The following is a 20,814-nucleotide window of genomic DNA, read 5'->3' as shown; positions in this document are numbered from 1 at the left end:
TGGATGTGTGTGATGTCCTTAGCTTAGTTAGGTTTAAGTAGTTCAAAGTTCTAGGGGACTGATGAACTCAGAAGTTAAGTCCCATAGTGCTCAGAGCCATTTTGAACCATGTGACGCGAGGGTGGTACGTTGTGTTTCTCAGGGAGCGTGGATCTTGGATTAATGGCCTGAATCACGGAGATGCTACAGACCTCATGAAAAAAGTAAGATATTCTACACCTCTGATAGTAAAGTATCAGACGTACTCGGGAAGGCGAGGCGCTACTTGTGTGAGGACTGTCGAGCAATTTGTATGACCCAAATTGTTCACAACAACAAACTGCAAGTGGCATGGTTGGGCCACTGGACGGTATCCATACCAATCCCACAAAGAAATCTCTGGAAGATACCGCCACTGAAACAAAGCTGTCAAAATGAGTCATAGAACACAGTGAATGCATAACAAAGTTTTCTTTTGTGAGAAGAAGGAGTTCCGTAACTCGAGAGAATGTCTCCAGTTCTAAATAGAGGAGGCAGTAGAACGAACTGCCGGAGCTCCTAAATCTATTAAAATGGACAGCAGTGAAATGGAGATGACAACATTTATTCAAACGCTGAAATCGTGTGTGTGTGAAATCTTATGGGACTTAACTACTAAGGTCATCAGTCCCTAAGCTTACACATTACTTAACCTAAATCATCCTAAGGACAAACACACACACCCATGCCCGAGGGAGGACTCGAAAGCCCGCCGGGATCAGCCGCACAGTCCATGACTACAGCGCCGCAGGCCGCTCGGCTAATCCGGCGTGGCAACGCTGAAATCATTGCAAAACAAAAAACCGGGAGAATTTCTCATTGCTGTTCAGATTCAGTACATCTTGTATGGAAATAATTATACAGATTCGAAGGAACCTGTAAAAGAATTGTAAAACACAAACCGGAGTCCATGTGAAGAATTTTCTGAGATTGATTCTGATTCTGAGATGGATTCTGATTCTGTTATTTCCTCGTAATTTAGCACTGAAAGTGGCTCTTTATAGCTGAATTCTGGATAAGCACGAATAATAAAAAAACAGTGTTATTGCAAATGACTGATGTATTTCTATCGTTCTTTAAACAGTTCTATTTTACTTATCCTTAACTCTCCTATAATACTTAAGTCTTCACAATACCACTCACCAATCCCTGGGTTGGTTGGTTGGGTGATTTAGGAAGGGACCAAACAGCGAGTTCATCGGTTCCATCGGTTTAGGAAAGGAAGTCGGCCGTGTCCTTCCAATGGAACCATGTAAGGAAATCACCGGAAACCTACATCAGGATGTCCGGACGTGCGTTTGAACCGTCGTCCACCCGTATGCGAGTCCAGTGTGCTATCCCTTGCGCAAGGAGTGGGTTTGCTTATAAGGTTGACCGGGAACTGATGAACGAGCAGCACGTAACAACTGTATTTACTCCTCGTCGATTCCCGCAGTGTACGAGAAGTTGAGATGAAGGGGTTGGATTGGGGGGGGGGGGGGCGCAGCTGGTTGACCCAGACATATTTCTAGGTCCATAGAAATCTCTTTCTATCAATCGTCACAATTAGATGATTTCATCTCCTCCTTTCTAGGTCAGTTTTGAACATGGCTGTCTTACCAGCTGTATATACACTGAAGAGCCAAAGAAATTGGAACACCTGCCTATCATCGTGTAGGGCCCCCGCGAGCACGCAAAACTGCGCGAACACGACATGGCATGGATTCGACTAAAGTCTGAAGTAGTGCTGGAGGGCACTGACACCATTAATCCTGCAGAGCTGTCCATAAAACCGAAAAGGTACGAGGGGGTGAAGCACAGTAGTTGTAAGGCATCCCAGATATGCTCAATAATGTTCATGTCTGGGGAGTTTGGTGGACAGCTTAATAATGTTCATGTCTGTGGAGTTTGGTGGTTAGCGGAAGTTTTTAAACTCTGAAGAGTGTTCCTGGAGCCACTCTGTAGCAATTCTGGACTGTGGGGGTGTCACATTGTCCTGCTGCAATGGTAATGCACAATGGACATGAATGGATGCCGGTGATCAGATAGGATGCGAACGTACGTGTCACTTATCAGAGTCCTATCCAGAAGTATAACAGATCCCATATCACTCCAACTGCACACGCCCCACACCATTACTGAGCCTCCACCAGTTTAAACAGTCCCCTGCTGTCATGCAGGGTCCGTGATTCATGAGGTTGTCTCCATACCCGTACACGCCCATCTGCTCGATACAATTTGAAATTAGACTCGTCCGACCAGGCAACATGTTACCAGTCATCAACAGTCCAATGTTGGTGTCGACGGGCACAGGCGAGGCGTAAAGCTTTGTATCGTGCAATCATCAAGGCTCCGAAGACCCATATCGATGATGTTCCGTTGAACGGTTCGCACGCTGACACTAGATCACAGCCCAAAGTTGAAATCTGCAGCATTGGCGGAAGCATTGCACTTCTGTCACGTTGAATGATTCTCTTCAGTCATCGTTGGTCCCGTTCTTGCAGGATCTTTTTCCGCAGCGATGTCGGAAATCTGACGTTTTACCGGACTCCTGATATTCATTGTACACTCATGAGATGGTTGTACGGAAAAGTCCGCACCTCGGAGAGGCTGGGTCCCATCCCTGAAGCGCCAACTATAATACAACGTTCAAACTCACTTAAATGTTGATAAACTGCCATTGTAGCAGCAGTAACCGATCTAACAACTGCGTCAGACACTTTATGTCATACAGTTGCTGCCGATAGCAGCGTCGTATTCTGCCTGTTTGCATATCTCTGTATTTGAATACGCATGCCTATACCAGTTTCTTTGGCGCTTCAGTGTATCTTTAAATATTACTTACTTTGCTAGTTATCCCTTTAGGAGTCTGGCTATTCTTATATGTCAAACCTATTAAATTAACTAATTTGGCACACCAGCCGCAACTCCGTTCGGGAGGCTACGAGACCCCAACACAGTAAATGAGGTCTGACTGATCGTGGTTCAGTTGTGGCCGTTCCTTTGTATTTGAACTTCACTGACACTGCATCAGCAGTCGCACAGAAGAACTGAAATGTTCCTGATGGGCTAGTTACTCAAGTGACAGCCAATGAACAGTCCACGTTTGAAGTCACTGAGCATTCCAGACGGGACACGGTGCTGTTATTCGTCCTCTCCTGCTAAGATAGTAAGGCGTACTAGACGTTCTGTCTCCTGTGTTATCTAGTTGTCCCGCATTACATAGTATATCCGTATACTGACGGTCAGATAATTTGTTTACGAATGTTACAACACGCTTATTTATTTTGTGATTTGGCTGTCAGTCATTACAAAAAATGTCTTTGTCCATTTCGTAACAAATTTTACTCAAGGCAATTTTCTTATACGCAAGAGCGTCATCTGCGCTCAACTTGAGGCAGCTAACAGCGTTATCTTCCAGGTCTATTCAACATATAATGAACGGTAGCGTTATTAGAAACTTCTTGGGGTAGATTTGATATTAATTTCGCTTCCGAAGGTGTTTCGTCATTAAAAATGATATTCTAGAAGCTGCTTGTGTGCAAATCGTCAATCCTGTCACATATTTGTTCCGATATTCCATAGTTTACCAAGCCACATCTCAGAACTGTAGCAGAGGTCTCCTAGAAATCACGAAACATTACCCTTACTTTCTCTACCCACATACTCCTGGATTCCGTTAAAAAACTGAGAAAATAATAGATTATAGTTGTAGTCACAGTTCCGAGTGATTACTGGTTTCTGACGTGACCGGACATCTTTAGATCTTTTCAGCTTGGTTACAGAGTAACTTTGGAAGGAGAGCACTACCTCCGAAACCAGTATTCGTTTATATTAATTCGTCCACACGCGCAAATAATCAGCTATAGATTTACGAGGGTTGCAGTATCTTTCCACATACATTACGATTGCCTTCGTAGAACAGGACAAGTTCGGTTTCACTTCACCTCCGTTGTTCCCTACAAACGATTCCGTGTCCAGAATGTGACCAATATTTCTTCCATCACCCGACAACAAATGGATGTGAATGTGAAAAATCTGTTATCCACGTTACCCTGGTATAATCTGCTGCTTAATTCCAATCGTGTGTGACTCTCTGTTCATCTAGAGATCAACGACAGGTTCTTGTTAAAAGACGGGCCTCTTTTCCCCAGTCACTACTAGAATTTTGAATACAAATTTTAGGTAATAGTGGCCGAAGACCTCCTATGTAAGGTATCACCGGCGTTCTGCCAACCTATTTGTCAGAGCGAACGGAGGAAGGATAGAAGGTTACGATCACCTCTTGCCCTTTGGGTACGGAAACTGCACAGTCAGAAATTATCAACGGCAGGAGAAAGCTGAAGAAATAGACTCCACTCCATTGAAGATACGTATGTGTATACGGAACAGTTGTGGCCTGTATCTAACAAAGTGTCATGATGTTCTCTCCTTGGTAAAAGATTCTGAAATAGTCTTCCATTAGGATCTCAGGGAGGGGACTGGTAAGAAAGAGGTGACCACGAGAAAAAAAAAAAGAATAACCCACGGTAGGATAAAATTTAACGTGTCAGAGTGTGGAATGTCAGAACATCGAAAATGGTAGAGGAGCTAGAAAATCTAAGAAAGGGAAATGCTAAGGTTGATTCTAAGAGTAGTGATGGTCAGTAAAGTGAAATGAAATGAAAAGAAGATAGGGATGTCTGGTCAAAGAAATTTAGGATACTATCAGTAACAGAAGAAAACTGAGAAGTTTTGGTGCAAGTGGTAGTCTGAGATTAAGTGTTTCGCTCGACTATATTCTTCTCTGAAGAAAATTTTGGCCGAGGATAAAATATTTCAGGCTTTGTTTCATTATATAACGTTTCGGTGCCATGTGGGACAGCTAATGACTGCACGAACGACTTGGGTATTTTGATTGAATTCTATCTTGATATAAATTCTGTACTCCACGGGCAAAAATATCAGCTGATGATACGTCAATGGTACCCAAAAGTGGTTAAAATTGAGTGGTGTTATAAACTGAATGGATCGAATGCTAGCTGACAAATTTAAGATGCATACAAGTCGGTGAAGAACAAATACGCGGCAAACACGAAGTAACATGTACTAGACGTGTCAAATGAGCTTTCTATGAAAAGAAATAGGTGCTTTCCAGTTAATATAGATCCTGAAAACACAAAAAGAGTAACGAAAGCCATGTTTCAAGTTCTGTATGAATATGAAGTAATGACAATAGGAGATATGTACATTAAACAATTAGTAGTCTTTGAGATGTACTACTACAGGAGGCAGTTGTGTTTGAGATGGCTTGAGCACGTGGGAATAATGAAGAGATTGTTTGACCGAGTAAGAATTACAAAAAGCCTTGAAGAATAAGTACATCGAATAGATGGAATATTCATTGAAAATTGCAGGTGAAGGTAAGTTTACTACGCAGATAGTTGATGAAAGATGTTGAGCTGAAGAAGATAACTGTCGTTAAGAATGAAGAGCTACACCGAACCAACTTTAGTAGTAATGATCTAAACAACATCGAAAAAGAAATTTAGATAGCTGAGGAGGTAATTTCTTGTTTCTGAATTCTTTAAATTTTTCCCGCATAGCTGTTTTTGCGAAAGCTATACGTGTCAGTTAAAAGCAATCTAGCAGAGTGCACTGCGCTTCAGCACTTTCAGAAAATAAAAAAAGGTTTACTGACTCCATGCAAAATACTCTGCGAACGCTTCTTTTGATGACATCAGCCGGCAATAGAAATCATCAATATACGAAACATAGTGGGGAGAAATATGAAAGAAGACGAGGACAAAATATTTCACAATCTACGGCATATTCACGAATAGATACACAAATTGTAGAATACATTTCTTTATTCCCGTCTCTGATCACAAATATTTAGATCCTCATGCTAAAGGTTTCGGTCAGCAAAGATCGTCTTCAGGTCTCTTTTAAAAACAAGTCCTAATAGAACGGAGACAAAGAAAGATAAATAAAAAATCAGCCTAACATCGTCACACTTGTATAAAATATGGTATATACACTCATGTTCAGAAGTAACGACTATAAATAGGTCATTCATATTAACAGGATATGTACATTAGTGTGTTATGCACAAATGATTACCATTTCAACCTCGGTTCAGTATGTATCCTGTAGCATAGTAAGCACAGGATCCATCGTGGGCCCTGATGCATGATGGCATCGACGCGTAGAAGAAGGGAACGGCGTTCTGTGGTATAGCCAACCATGCTGCATTCACCAGGTTCAAAGTTCATTTCCGGTGGTTCCCACTGAATCACAGCGCTGCACCCGTCGTTTCACCACATCGCACACATTTTCGATTGGCGACAAATCATGTGATCTGGCAGGCTAGGTCAAAATGTTGTGACATCCTGTGACACCAAGAAGGCACGTTTTCGTGAAGCACCATTTGGTCGTAGCACCATTTGGTCGTGCATTGTCTTGCTGAAAAATGGCGTCTGGGGTGTTGTGCAGAAATGGTATTGTTGCGTCGATAGTTACGATGCCACAATGCAGGTACACGCTCTACGAGAGAAGACTAACTACGCCGACCACAACGCCCTCTGGCCGACGTTGTGGAGCTCAGGGAGTGCCGTCTTGATTTCGCCCCATTTCATCAAGAGCAGACGGCCTGGAAATATTGCTTCTACTACCGGGTGGGCTAGCTTGCTATTGAGAATTTGTATCAGTTACGTTCAATTAAAGTTTGGACAGCAACGAGTATTTTTTTAGTTTTGAGGTTATACAGAACAGTCATCCTAACTTCACAGGATTAGACATGGACTACGGCTTCACACCTACGTGCTCATCCTAGCCAAAGTTATGTATGCCTTTGATATTTACTTGTGTTTTTGACTCTATTGAAAGTGTTAAAGTTACATGCAGTACCGATGTGCTTCACCTCTCCTGCTCCTTCTCTCTTCCTTCACTCTCGGCATATATTACAGAAGCAATTCGCAGGAGCAGATCCAGGCACCGCCTATCCAGGCGGGATACAAAAGGTATGACTACAGGTCGCAGGATGTCTTTCATGTACAGTGATTTGTAATAATACCCAATAGCACCCCACTCCATAAGGCCTTGAGATGGCGTTGTATGTCTTGGCAAATGCAATCACTGGGATGCCGCTCTCCCTGTCTGCGGCAAAACAAAATGCAGCCTTCATTTTCAAACAAACAGAACCTGGATTCGTCCGAAAACACTATCTGATGCTATTACTGTCGCCACTAATGGCGTTTTGTACATCATTGCCGTCTAGCACATTTCTGTACATTCGTGAAAGGTAAGCGGAGAAATGAACGACGTGCACGTTTTCCATGCCTTAAAAGACGGCGACGGTCTCTCATCCCTGATAGCGTACGAAGTGTTACACTACTTTACTGTTCCGCCGTCCACCCCCGGTAGCTGAGTGGCCAGTCTGCTTTCCGCAGCGCTGCGGCGAGGACGTCTTGTTTACGTCCCATCCGCGCGGTTGCGAGTGCCCGTCGTTGTTTACTTCTGCGTTGTCGCTAGTTTAGAATCCATCACTACCGACGCAACATGGCACATTCATACAGACAAACCACCATCAAGATGAGTTTTCAACCCGATCATGCACGACCGCGAGCTTTTGAAGTGGAACGTTTTCTACGTGACGACGTTAAAATTGAACCGCGAGACATAATTGGTATCCATCTCTCTATCACGAGCAGTGTTGTCTACGTCAAGCTAGTAAGTGACGAGGTGTGCAACAGAATCGTGCGCGCACATGCGAACGATCTTAAATTCAAACATTCTGATGGCCATATTGGGGCGGTCTCTATCGATCACGCGAAGCTTGGCCTCCGTACGATACGCATCTTCGAACTCCCTTTCGAAGTACCACCGGACGTAGTCACCGCCGCTTTCCAGCCCTACGGCAGAGTGATCAGCCGTATGGCCGAAAAATGGACCACCTTTACAACGTACCCCGTTCTTAACGGGGTGCGACAGATAAAAATTGAACTGACCAAACATGTTCCGTCATATCTTGCCATCGGCGGATGTAGGGCGATCATTATGTATGACTGTCAGCCACGCACTTGCTCTGGTTGTGGCCAAGAAGGGCACGTCCGGTCGGATTGTCTCCGACGACGGCTTACTCAAATCCCGACAGAAGAATCTATGACTCCTTCTACGGTGACGACCCTTCCTCTCAATTACGCCGAAGTTACATGGGCAGCAACCCTTTCTGATGCTGCTCACGTTAGTCCGATAGCCGCCCCCGATAGCGAGACCATGATGGCTTCTGCAGCACAGGATCCGGCCTCTACAACGGCGCCTTCACCTGAAGATAATCACCGACCGACCTTGCAAGAAGGCGTGGATGCTAGGATGGACTTTGACCCACGGGTTGTGCCGACAGCGGCTTTTCTTCCAGACACCGGAGCAGCTGAAGAAATTCACCCACATTCAGATACTGAAACAAACGTCCGTAAACAGCGTTCCCCGCGAAAACACAAGAGACGGCGGCGTGCTCCATCGGACGATTGTTTGCAGCGATCGTCTGACATGGACTGTGGAAATTCCGACATCGGTACCGACGGTACAGAGGCCGCTGTAACATCAAACTCAACAGATCGCCGTGGTGATGGCTCCAGCCCCTCCGACCCCACAGAACAACAGGATCACAAGCAGACAGCCGCTGCCGATTCCCAGCCAGCAGAGCCGATGGATTCAGCGCCGAGTGCCGCAGCAGCCACTAACAGCCACCAACAGCCGATGGTATTTCATGGCGACTGGGCGGACGACTGTGAGGAACACTCCTTGCCCATCGTGTCGGACGACACGGGGGGAACTTTACCCCACCAATGTTGATCCTTTCCCGCCATCAGTTACAGTGACGAGACAGCCTTACAAGGGTATTGATGGCCAACATGGATGCTATGGATAGACCTCAATCTTATCGCGTTGCAACTATAAACACCAACACTATACGGACGCGCGCTAAGTTATCCTTGCTTCAGGATATGTTGAACTCTGCTTCCATCGACATAGCCCTTCTCCAGGAAGTGTACGTCGACGACTTCCCAGGCATGTACGGTTACGATGCTTGCGTCTCTCCAGCTTCCCCAACAGGCAGCGGTGTCGCTGTACTTCTTCGGGAAGGGATAGTGGCGGACGATATCCTGTTTCTGCCTGGGGCAAGAGGAATGGCACTCACAGTACTGGGTGTCCGCCTTATCAACATCTACGCACCTTCCGGGACGGACAAACGTCGCGAACGTTCACGGTTCTTTGCGGAAGACGTCGCCCCGCTCTTCCAAGGCCGCCACGACCATCTGGTGTTTGGAGGTGACAACAATTGCGTACTGGCGCCCAGAGACCAACTCCCACGACATAATCCGTGCCCGGAACTCGAGACGCTAATTCGAGACCTGCAGATGGTGGACACTTGGGAACATCTTCACGGCCATCGACCGGGATTCACGCACTTCACGAGTCACTCTTCCAGTCGTATCGATCGGACTTATGTCTCACGCTCTCTCGCCGCTGGAACAAAGGATGCAGAACTGTGGCCTGCAGCATTCTCGGACCACACAGCTTACATTTGTGCAGTCACCCTGCGGCGGCAACAAGTGTGGAGAAGCCGCAGCCCGTGGAAATTAAACATCGGTCACCTGCCGTACCCGGATTGCCGCCAAGCCATTGAGGATACGTGGCATTCGTGTGAAAATCGCCTCCGTGCATATCCCACAACGATCCGCTGGTGGTTGGACTGCGCCAAACCGGCACTGAGGCGAACGTTGATGACCTACGGTTGCGACCACGCTACTTGGCGAAGACATACACTCGACTTTTACTTCCGGGTCCTGCGCGACTGCGATGCTATGGCGCCGTCTCCGGAACGACAAACGGCGGTCCACCGTGCTAAGGCTCAGATCCTCGCTCATATGCGACGCCACCTAGAGGGGGTAGTCATCCGCTCGAGGACGCAGGATCGGATACCGAGCGAACGCCCGTCAATGTTCCACGTCCTTCGTGAACGTAAACGACGCCAACGAGCGCTGATACGCTTCATCGACACGGAGGACGGTCGTCGCCTCACCACGCAACAAGACATAACCACAGCGTTCTACAATCATTATTCCCACCTCTATTCCGCTCAGACCCCTGATCTGACAGCACTGGAGGACGTCTCTCAGACGATTTACGGCACCGTCACCCCGGCAATGGAAGAGGCCGTGATGGACGAAATTACAGAAGAAGAAGTGATGGATGCCATTAGAAAAGGAGCTGTCAACAAGTCACCGGGTCCTGATGGCCTCCCCTTGGAATTTTACCGGACTTTTCAATATTTATTAGCCTCCCGATGGACGGACATCTGTCGCGAACTACTATCCCCGGACGTGCCGCTCCCTGCGGCCCTTGTGGAAGGGATGATTTTTCCTATTCACAAACCGTCCGGTGGCTCACGACTGCAGGACTACCGCCCGTTGACGCTATTGAACTGCGACTTTAAGATCTTTTCTCGACTGTTGGTGGCGCGGATACGCCAGACCTTACGACATGTTATCTCACCCGATCAAACGTCATTAGGAGGCGACAATATATTCAAACAGCACTCAGTGAATATCGTGACTTGATCTCACTGGCGAGGGCATGTCGTCTGAAGGGTGCACTGGCGGCAATCGATTTTAGTCAAGCTTTCGACCGAGTGGACCACGACTATTTGGAAGCGGTCCTCCGACATATGCGGTACCCACAGCCATTCGTCACTGTCGTCATGCGGCTACTCCGTGGCGCGACAACGGCCGACCTTCGCAGCCCCTCACCATTTCTCGATCGATACAAGGCTGCCCTCTCTCCACTTTACTTTACGCTGTGGCCATGGAACCTCTCCTCTGCGGCCTGCGCCAACGACTAACGGGTATGACGTTACGAGGCCACACTTTCTGATGTAAAGCGTACGATGACGACATGGTGATTGTCATCCGCAACGGTAACGACACCGCTAGCGCACTGAATTGGATAGAGAAATATGGCATGGCCACTGGTAGTCGTATCAACGTCGCAAAATCGGTGGCGATGAACATCGGGGCCGGATTGTCTGAGAACAGTGTCACCCCTTTCCAGCTCAGAGATAGTTTGAAATGTCTCGGCATTGATTTTACAGACGATATACGACGGACCGCTGCTCACAACTTTCGACGGCTTTTACGAAATGTTCGGACTGGAATTGCCAACAACCGCCTACGAGCCCTGGACATCGTCCGAAGGACCCAGTATGTTAACACACATTTAGCGTGACGCATTCCGCACATCGCCCAGATATTACCTATACCGGTGATGTTAGCTCGCCGTATACTTGCGGCTTTTGGGTCCTTCGTGAGTTCAGGAATGCTTTTCAAGATCAAATATGAGACTCTCACCCTTCCCCCGGATCGGGGAGGGCTTGGCCTTTATCACGTTCATGACAGAGCGGTCGCCCTATTTGTGAGCACATCAGTCAAACTATGGCACCGCAGTGCGGACAGTTTGACCAGTTTGTTAATAGAAGAACTAGCACCGCCCTCCCTGTTGCCGCCTGTACCGATACACCACGTCCCCTCCTCGCTCTTCTGCATCGGTGTCTTTTACCTCGAACTCAGTTACGTTCGGCTTGCCTTACCAGCGACTCACCTGGCGACGGCAAAGGTGGTTTATAGGGTCCTGCAACGTGGACGACCCGATAACGTCGTGGAGAGGAAGCACCCGAACGTCAACTGGCGAGTAGTGTGGAGGACAATTCACCACGTAACACTGGACACTGACGTCACGGCGATGTGGTATATCACTGTCAACGGTACGCAGGTGACCAGATCAAGGCTACATGCGATCCACATGGTCGACTCACCCACGTGCACGAGCTGCGGCGTTCAAGACATCGATGAACACCGTCTTAGCTGTGGCGAGTCTACGGCAGTGTGGCACTTAGTGAGGCAAATGTCGGCATACTTCCTTCGGGTTACGCCGAATCATATCGACCCCAAGACTATCCTATTCCCGGATGAGATGTATTACCCACGCACTAAAACTAATGCTATGACGTGGCTTCGTGGACATGCAGTGCATTATTTGTTTCAAGACGGCACTAAGGACACTTTAGGCTTTTGGAACTATTTGCAGGAACGACATTGCAAGATCCTCCGTAACCCAAAGTATCGACAATATTTTTCCAAATTTTTGTGGAGTGCGTTCCACGACCCTCCACGTAGCTGGAACATCACGGGTAAGAGAAGCTAAGATTACAAGACGATGATAGAACACTACACGGTACAACGTGGGATCTACTTTCATCATTACGAGAAGTCATACCTGGATGATACAGCAGATGGAGAGGTTCGTTGTGAACCCTCACACTCTGTAGCAGTATTTGCCCCATTTCCTCTTTTTGTCCCCGGTGCGAAAAGGTCTTCGCAGTTTTTGTTTTCCCATCCAGTGCAAGATGTAGCACTGGTTAATGGTGGTAAGGATTCCACCCTTCAGTTTTGTTTCATGGTTTCCTTCGCCCCGCACTTTGCTCTCTTTCTTTATGCCTTTTTCTACAACTATTAGCATGGTTTTAGTTATGTGCGTCCCCAACTCGGCCCAACGAGTAAAAAAAAAAAAAAAAGAAAGTGGTCAGCGCGACAGACTGTCAATCCTAAGGACTCGGGTTCGATTCCCGGCTGGGTCGGAGATTTTCTCCGCTCAGCGACTGGGTGTTGTGTTGTCCTAATCATCATCATTCATCCCCATCGACGCGCAAGTCGCCGAAGCGGCGTCAAATCGAAAGACTTGTACCAGGCGAACGGTCTACCCGACGGGAGGCCCTAGTCACACGACATTATTATGACTGTTGCGCAGCGCCGAGGGGGACGCAGATCTGTCCCACAGTGTCATTCGGACCAGGTATGAGTCTCCTCGGGGGTGGTCTAGATGGTGTTACCTGACCCATCACGTCGTTCAAAGTGTTCAAATGTGTGTGAATTTCTAAGGGACCAAACTGCTGAGGTCATCGGTCCCTAGTCTTACACACTTCTTAGAGTAACTTATGCTAACAAGGGAACCTCCCCATCGCACCCCCCTCAGATTTAGTTATAAATTTCCCAGATGTATGTGTGGTGTCATCGCCAGACACCACACTTGGTAGGTGGTAGCCTTTAAATCGGCCGCGGTCCGTTAGTATACGTCGGACCCGCGTGTCGCCACTGTCAGTGATTGCAGACCGAGCGCCGCCAAATGGCAGGTCTAGAGACACTTCCTAGCACTCGCCCCAGTTGTACAGCCGACTTTGCTAGAGATGGTTCACTGACAAATCACGCTCTCATCTGCCGAGACGATAGTTAGCATAGCCTTTAGCTACGTCATTTGCTACGACCTAGCAAGGCGCCATTATCATTTGCTATTTATCTTGTGATGCCTGTACCGTCAGACCGATGTACACCAATTATGGATTAAAGTTAAGTATTCCAGCAGCAACGTACCTTATTGGCTATATTAATTACATTGTCCTGTTCCAGCCTGCGTGAGCTTTAACGCGTGCCCTTCGGCTACCAATCATAGTGGTTTGGCTGTCTTGCCAAGTCACAACAGTATGCATCACATTCTCTCATGCCGGTAATGCGCCCTATTTCAAACTCACTGATTTGACGGTATGATTCCCTCATAAGTCCGCGAGACATCCTGCAAGGTCTGCTCAAGTCACACTGGCCCATTACCTAACGTTTATAGCGACAACGAGAGCCGCATGCACATTATACTGGAAGGTTTTGTTGCCCACGGGCCGACTTGTTTCAAATGCTAATCATTTCTGCGGAACTCAATTACAAGTCCTCTAAATATGAACGTCCTATCTCTATTCGTTCAAGGTGTTCCGCTATTTTCTGCTCATGAGTGTACTAGGCCACAGTGCCGGCGGAGTCGCCTTGTTAACAGCGCCGCTGCTCGTATTTGTCGGGAATGGTCACACTGCACCCGCGTATGCAGAGAAGTTGAGTACCCGTCTCCGCAGAGCGGCGCAGGAGGGCATCACGGTGCCTACACAGACGTTCCCATTTGAGAGGCAGCTTGCGGACGCTGCCCATTTCGTTGCGAACACCTCATTAACGCGGCGCCGCAGCCGAGTGGCGCCGGCAGGGATAATCACTAAAGGACGCACTCGCCGTGAGGCGCGGGCGGCGCATGCGCGTTCACGGCCGGGCGGCGGCGCCTCAGACAGACAATTAGCGGCTGCCGGCTGGCTGGCTACCTTGTCCGCCGTCGGGCGCGGGGATGGGCTCGCCGCCCTCGCGCCGCCACGTGATGGTGGGCTGCGGCGAGCCGGTGGCGGCGCACCGCAGCGTCACGTTGTCGCCCTCGCGCACCACCAGGTCCGTGCTCGTCGGCTGGTCCAGGATGTCGGGCGGCACTGCAACAACCGCACACTCTCCATGCGCTACCTCTAATAATGCCACTTTAACACTGTAAACTGAGAATGTGTTAGATGGCGATCACTTTGGCTTTAGGAAAGGTAAGAGCACCGGAGAGGCAATCCTGACGTTGCGGTTGATAGTGGAAGCAACACTAAAGAAAAATCGTGGTGTGCGTACTGTAAGACCTTCAGTACACACACCATGCAAATCTGGTACCTTTTTCAGATGACACAAGTATAGCTATCACACCCGACAGACAAGAATTAACTGGTGAAATTGTAAACGATGTTTTTCAGAAATCATTAAGTGGTTCTCTGCAAATGGGCTCTCATTAAACTTTAACAAAGCACAGTATATACAGTTCCACACAGTAAAGGGAATCACACCATTGATAAATATAGACTTCGATCAGAAATCGGTAGCTAAGGTAGAGTATTCAAAATTTCTAGGTGTATGCATTGATGAGGGGTTGAACTGGAAAAAACACACTGAGGATCTGCTGAAACGTTTGAGTTCAGCTGTTGTTGTGGTCTTCAGTCCTGAGACTGGTTTGATGCTGCTCTCCATGCTACTCTATCCTGTGCAAGCTTCTTCATATCCCAGTACCTAATGCAACCTACATCCTTCTGAATCTGCTTGGTGTATTCATCTCTTGGTCTCCCTCTACAATTTTTACCCTCCACGCTGCCCTCAATACTAAATTGGTGATCCCTTGATGCCTCAGAACATGTCCTACGCCGGCCGCGGTGGTCTAGCGGTTCTGGCGCTGCAGTCCGGAACCGCGGGACTGCTACGGTCGCAGGTTCGAATCCTGCCTCGGGCATGGGTGTGTGTGATGTCCTTAGGTTAGTTAGGTTTAAGTAGTTCTACGTTCTAGGGGACTTATGACCTAAGATGTTGAGTCCCATAGTGCTCAGAGCCATTTGAACCATTTTTTTTTTTGAACATGTCCTACCAACCGATCCCTTCTTCTGGTCAAGTTGTGCCACAAGCTTCTCTTCTCCCCAATCCTATTCAACACCTCCTCATTAGTTATGTGATCTACCCATCTAATCTTCAGCATTCGTCTGTAGCACCACATTTCGAAAGCTTCTATTCTCTTCTTGTCTAAACTATTTACCGTCCATATTTCACTTCCATACATGGCTACACTCCATACAAATACTTTCAGAAACGACTTCCTGACACTTAAATCTATACTCGATGTTAACAAATTTCTCTTCTTCAGAAACGCTTTCCTTCCCATTGCCAGTCTACATTTTATATCCTCTCTACTTCGACCATCATCAGTTATTTTGCTCCCCAAATAGCAAAACCCATTTACTACCTTAAGTGTCTCATTTCCTAATCTAATACCCTCAACATCACCCGACTTAATTCGACTACATTCCATTATCCTCGTTTTGCTTTTGTTGATGTTCATCTTATATCCTAATTTCAAGACACTATACATTCCGTTCAACTGCTCTTCCAACTCCTTTGCTGTCTCTGAAAGAATTACAATGTCATCTGCGAACCTCAAAGTTTTTATTTCTTCACCATGGATTTTAATACCTACTCCGAACTTTTCTTTTGTTTCGTTTACTGCTTGCTCAATATACAGATTGAATAACATCTGGGAGAGGCTACAACCCTGTCTCACTCCCTTCCCAACCACTGCTTCCCTTTCATGCCCCTACTTATGCTATTAGGGTCATTGCAAATTTTGGCGATATACATCTGAGTAAATTAGCTTACCACGCCTATTTTCATTCTGTGCTTTCGTATGGGATCATATTCTGAGGTAACTCATCATTGAGTAAAAGAGTGTTCATTGCAGAAAAGCGTGCAATCAGAATAATTGCTGGAGCTCATCCAAGCTCATCCTGCAGACATTTATTTAAAGAGCTAGAAATCTTCACTGTTGCCTCACAATATATACATTCACTTATGAAAATTGTTATTAACAATCCGAACGAATTCAAAAGTAATATCAGTGTACATGGCTACAACACTAGGAGAAAGGATGATCTTCACTACTCAAGGTTAAATCTAACTTTGGCTCAGAAGGGGGTAAATTATGCTGCCACAAAAGTCTTTGGTCACTTACCTAATAGCATCAAAACTCTGACAGCTAGCCATATAACATTTAAAAGGAAATTAAAAGAATTTCTTAATGGCAACTCCTTCTACTCATTAGATGAATTTTTGGATATAGTAAGTGGATAATTTCCCAACCTCCACAAAAAAAATTGAGTGTCATGTAATATTTTGTCTAATGTAATATCTTGTATAGACACCTTTTATTAACCTGACACGTTCCACATCAATACGAAATGTCGTACTTATGATATATGGAACAAGTACTAATCTAATCTAATCTAATCTAATCAGATTATTTGACTTGTCGCTCTAACGAAGTAGGCAAGTGTCAACAATATGTCTCGTGGTCTTATCGTGGCGTGTTTATCTTCTGCCGTTAGGTCAGACGGTAGAAATGCCACTTGCACGCTTAGAGTAGCAGATTGACGGTGACCAACATTAAACAGAACTTGATTAATTTTCACACACATTTATTAAAATAATAACAAGCATAAAAATTACTTAACTTGGTTCTGGATGCTATTTACAATTGACAATCTGAAGTTCCTTTGGTATTGGTGTGTTAATCTTATTCTCACATATAACTCTAATACTTGACAAAAGTGTCTATATATTTATCTTCATGGCTATGTACAGGAATATGGAAATCTTATTGGGCGCAGACTGAAACTTGACTATAGACTGGTACAGACAAATGTGGAACTCGTACAGACTGTTGCAGACAAATGCAGACTGGTACAGACTAATGCAGACTGACCAATCGGAGGTCTGTACACTCGTCATAATACCTCGCGCGTTCATGTATCACTGCGCGAGTGTGATCCACGAGGGGAGAAGTTTCTACTTTAGCAGCAATCTCATTGCCTGCGTTACATATTAATACGGGGATCGGCGAAACAGAATTTGGTCCGTCTCTATGGCGCAGCGACATCTCGTAGTGCGGAGACGGACGAGCGCTGCGCCTGCGCTGTTGTGCTTAGCGGGGCGCGCTCTAGTAGGAAAAGGTATGTACGCGCTGACTACGCGGAACTATGTACACAACAAAAATCTAGACACATTTATAGAATTTGTCGACCTATAAAATGCGGTAAACAATGTGAAATGGTGCAAGATCTTCGAAATTATTAGAAAAATACGGATACGCTATAGGAAAAGAGAGGTATTATACAACATGTGCAAGAGCCAAGAGGGAATAATAAGAGTGGACGACCAAGAACGAGGTGCTCGGATTAAAAAGGGTGTAAGTCAGGGAAGTAGTCTTTCGCCCCTACTGTTCAATCTCTACAGCGAAGAAGCAATGATGGAAATAAAATAAAGGCTCTTGAGTCGAATTAAAATTCAAGGTGAAAGGATTATACTGGCAAGACTCGCTGATGACATTTCTATCCTGACAGAAACTGAAGAAGAATTACATCATCTTTTGATGAGTCTGATGAGTACAGAATACGTATTAAGAGCAAATCGAAGAAAGACGAAAGTAATAAGAAGTATCATAAATGAGAACAGCGAGAAACTTAAAATCACGATTGTTGCTTGCGTAGTAGATGAAGTTAAGGAATTCTACAACCCAGGAAGCATAACCAATGGTGGACGGAGGAAGGAGGACATCAAAAGCAGACTACCAATGGAAAGAATATCACTTCTGGCCAAACATACGCCTTAGCTTGAGGATGAAGTTTCTCAGAAAGTACGTTTGGAAAACAGCATTTTATTTATTTATTTATTTAACCTGATCAGATTAGGGCCATCATGCCCTCTCTTACATCGGACCAGTGTTTCACACAAGCAGCATTTCACACATCAGAGTTACATCATGACAATAGTTTAAATAAGAAATTAGATTACTCTAGTGACAATATGAATAAAGAGTGGTGACTAAGACCTAATAAAGTAAATGCTGGCAGTATTTTACAACAGATGCTATACATACAAATGATGATAAAAGCAGTAATAATAACAGTAAAAAAATCAAATAATAATGATAAATATGGTAAAAAACGGCAATAGTAATGAAGATTTGTGCAGATGTACATTAATATCTTGGTGTGTAAAGTAGATGTTTACTAGTATAGCCAGTTTTGGGGAAGGGAGATTCAAGGAGGGGGAAAGAGGGAAGTAATGAGGTGAAGTGCATTCATGTACAGAGGAAGGCATCACTGTTGCTTAAGTAGATACGTCATTGACTGTTTTTTGAAGCCGAACATGTTTTTAAGTTCTCTAACATAACGAGGGAGGTTCTTCCAGAGTCGGGTTCCCGCTACTATAAAGGACTTGGAGAAGGTGACCGAGCGATGCAGTGGAACAGAGAGGATTTTATTATGATGGGAACGTGTGTTTCTGTCATGTTGTTCCGACATAAGCGTTAAGCACGAGGAGAGATATGACGGACAGTATACACTTATAAGGCAGTAGATTAGACAGAGTGTATGGAAATCTTTGCGTTTGTCTGCACGCAGCCTGGACAATTTTGCATATGCTGGTGAAATGTGATCAAAAAGTCGAACGTCACAGATACAGGGTTATTACAAATGATTGAAGCGATTTCACAGCTCTACAATAACTTTATTATTTGAGATATTTTCACAATGCTTTGCACACACATACAAAAACTCAAACAGTTTTTTTGGGCATTCACAAATGTTCGATATGTGCCCCTTTAGTGATTCGGCAGACATCAAGCCGATAATCAAGTTCCTCCGACACTCGGCGCAGCATGTCCCCATCAATGAGTTCGAAAGCATCATTGATGCGAGCTCGCAGTTCTGGCACGTTTCTTGGTAGAGGAGGTTTAAACACTGAATCTTTCACATAACCCCACAGAAAGAAATCGCATGGGGTTAAGTCGGGAGGGCGTGGAGGCCATGACATGAATTGCTGATCATGATCTACACCACGACCGATCCATCAGTTTTCAAATCTCCTGTTTAAGAAATGCGGAACATCATGATGGAAGTGCGGTGGAGCACCATCCTGTTGAAAGATGAAGTCGGCGCTGTCGGTCTCCAGTTGTGGCATGAGCCAATTTTCCAGCATGTCCAGATACACGTGTTCAACAGTTTCTTCGCTCACTGCAGGCCGACCCGTTGATTTCCCCTTACAGAGGCATCCAGAAGCTTTAAACTGCGCATACCATCGCCGAATGGAGTTAGCAGTTGGTGGATCTTTGTTGAACTTCGTCCTGAAGTGTCGTTTTGCACTGTTATGACTGACTGATGTGAGTGCATTTCAAGCACGACATACGCTTTCTCGGCTCCTGTCGCCATTTTGTCTCACTGCACTCTCGAGCGCTCTGGCGGCAGAAACCTGAAGTGCGGCTTCAGCCGAACAAAACTTCATGAGTTTTTCTACGTATCTGTAGTGTGTCGTGACCATATGTCAATGAATGGAGCTACAGTGAATTTATTAAATCGCTTAAATCATTTGTAATAGCCCTGTATATCAGACGCAGGCATTTATGACCAGTTCCAGACGTCGCGAATTTTCCTTATAGAGGCCTTGTAGGTAATATCGCTGTAGTCAATGATTGGGTGTATAAGCGTTTGTACTAATTTCTTTTTCAGATCGAAAGGGAAGAGTTTTTTATATTTTTGTAGGACATGAAGGAATGCTGATGCTTTTTTGCACACTGCAGTTACGTGGTCTGTCCAATTTAGATTTTCATCTATTATTACTCCCAAACACTTTGCTGAGGGAGAGAACATGAGCCGTGGGAAAACAGAGGAGAATCGAAGCATTTGAAATATGGTGCTGCAGAAGAATGTTGAAAATTAGGTATACTGATAAGATAATGAGTGAGGAGGTTCTGCGCAGAATCGGAGACAAAAAGAATATGTGGAAAACACTGACAAGGAGGAGGGGCAGGATGATTGAACATCTGTTAAGAGTTGAGGGAATGACTTCTATGGTCGTAGAGGGAGCTGTAGAGGGTAAATACTGTAGAAGAAACAGAGATTGGAATACTTTCAACAAATACACTCCTGGAAATGGAAAAAAGAACACATTGACACCGGTGTGTCAGACCCACCATACTTGCTCCGGACACTGCGAGAGGGCTGTACAAGCAATGATCACACGCACGGCACAGCGGACACACCAGGAACCGCGGTGTTGGCCGTCGAATGGCGCTAGCTGCGCAGCATTTGTGCACCGCCGCCGTCAGTGTCAGCCAGTTTGCCGTGGCATACGGAGCTCCATCGCAGTCTTTAACACTGGTAGCATGCCGCGACAGCGTGGACGTGAACCGTATGTGCAGTTGACGGACTTTGAGCGAGGGCGTATAGTGGGCATGCGGGAGGCCGGGTGGACGTACCGCCGAATTGCTCAACACGTGGGGCGTGAGGTC

The 20,814-nt window shown here is 46.0% G+C and overlaps 1 protein-coding gene across 1 annotated transcript in view; it reads right to left on the bottom strand.

Annotated features, from left to right (window-relative positions):
- The window catches only part of LOC126188618 (opioid-binding protein/cell adhesion molecule homolog), a 342,397-nt gene that overhangs the window by 71,243 nt on the left and 250,340 nt on the right, over window positions 1-20,814 (bottom strand). Inside the window, exon 4 of the mRNA XM_049930219.1 lies at window positions 14,228-14,386. Coding sequence (XP_049786176.1) covers window positions 14,228-14,386 — 159 coding nt within the window. The remainder of the gene's footprint in view (window positions 1-14,227; window positions 14,387-20,814) is intronic.

The sequence above is a fragment of the Schistocerca cancellata genome, chromosome 5 (assembly GCF_023864275.1).
Source record: "Schistocerca cancellata isolate TAMUIC-IGC-003103 chromosome 5, iqSchCanc2.1, whole genome shotgun sequence".
Classification (NCBI taxonomy): Eukaryota; Metazoa; Arthropoda; class Insecta; order Orthoptera; family Acrididae; genus Schistocerca; species Schistocerca cancellata.
This window is presented reverse-complemented; position numbering and strand designations above follow the sequence as displayed.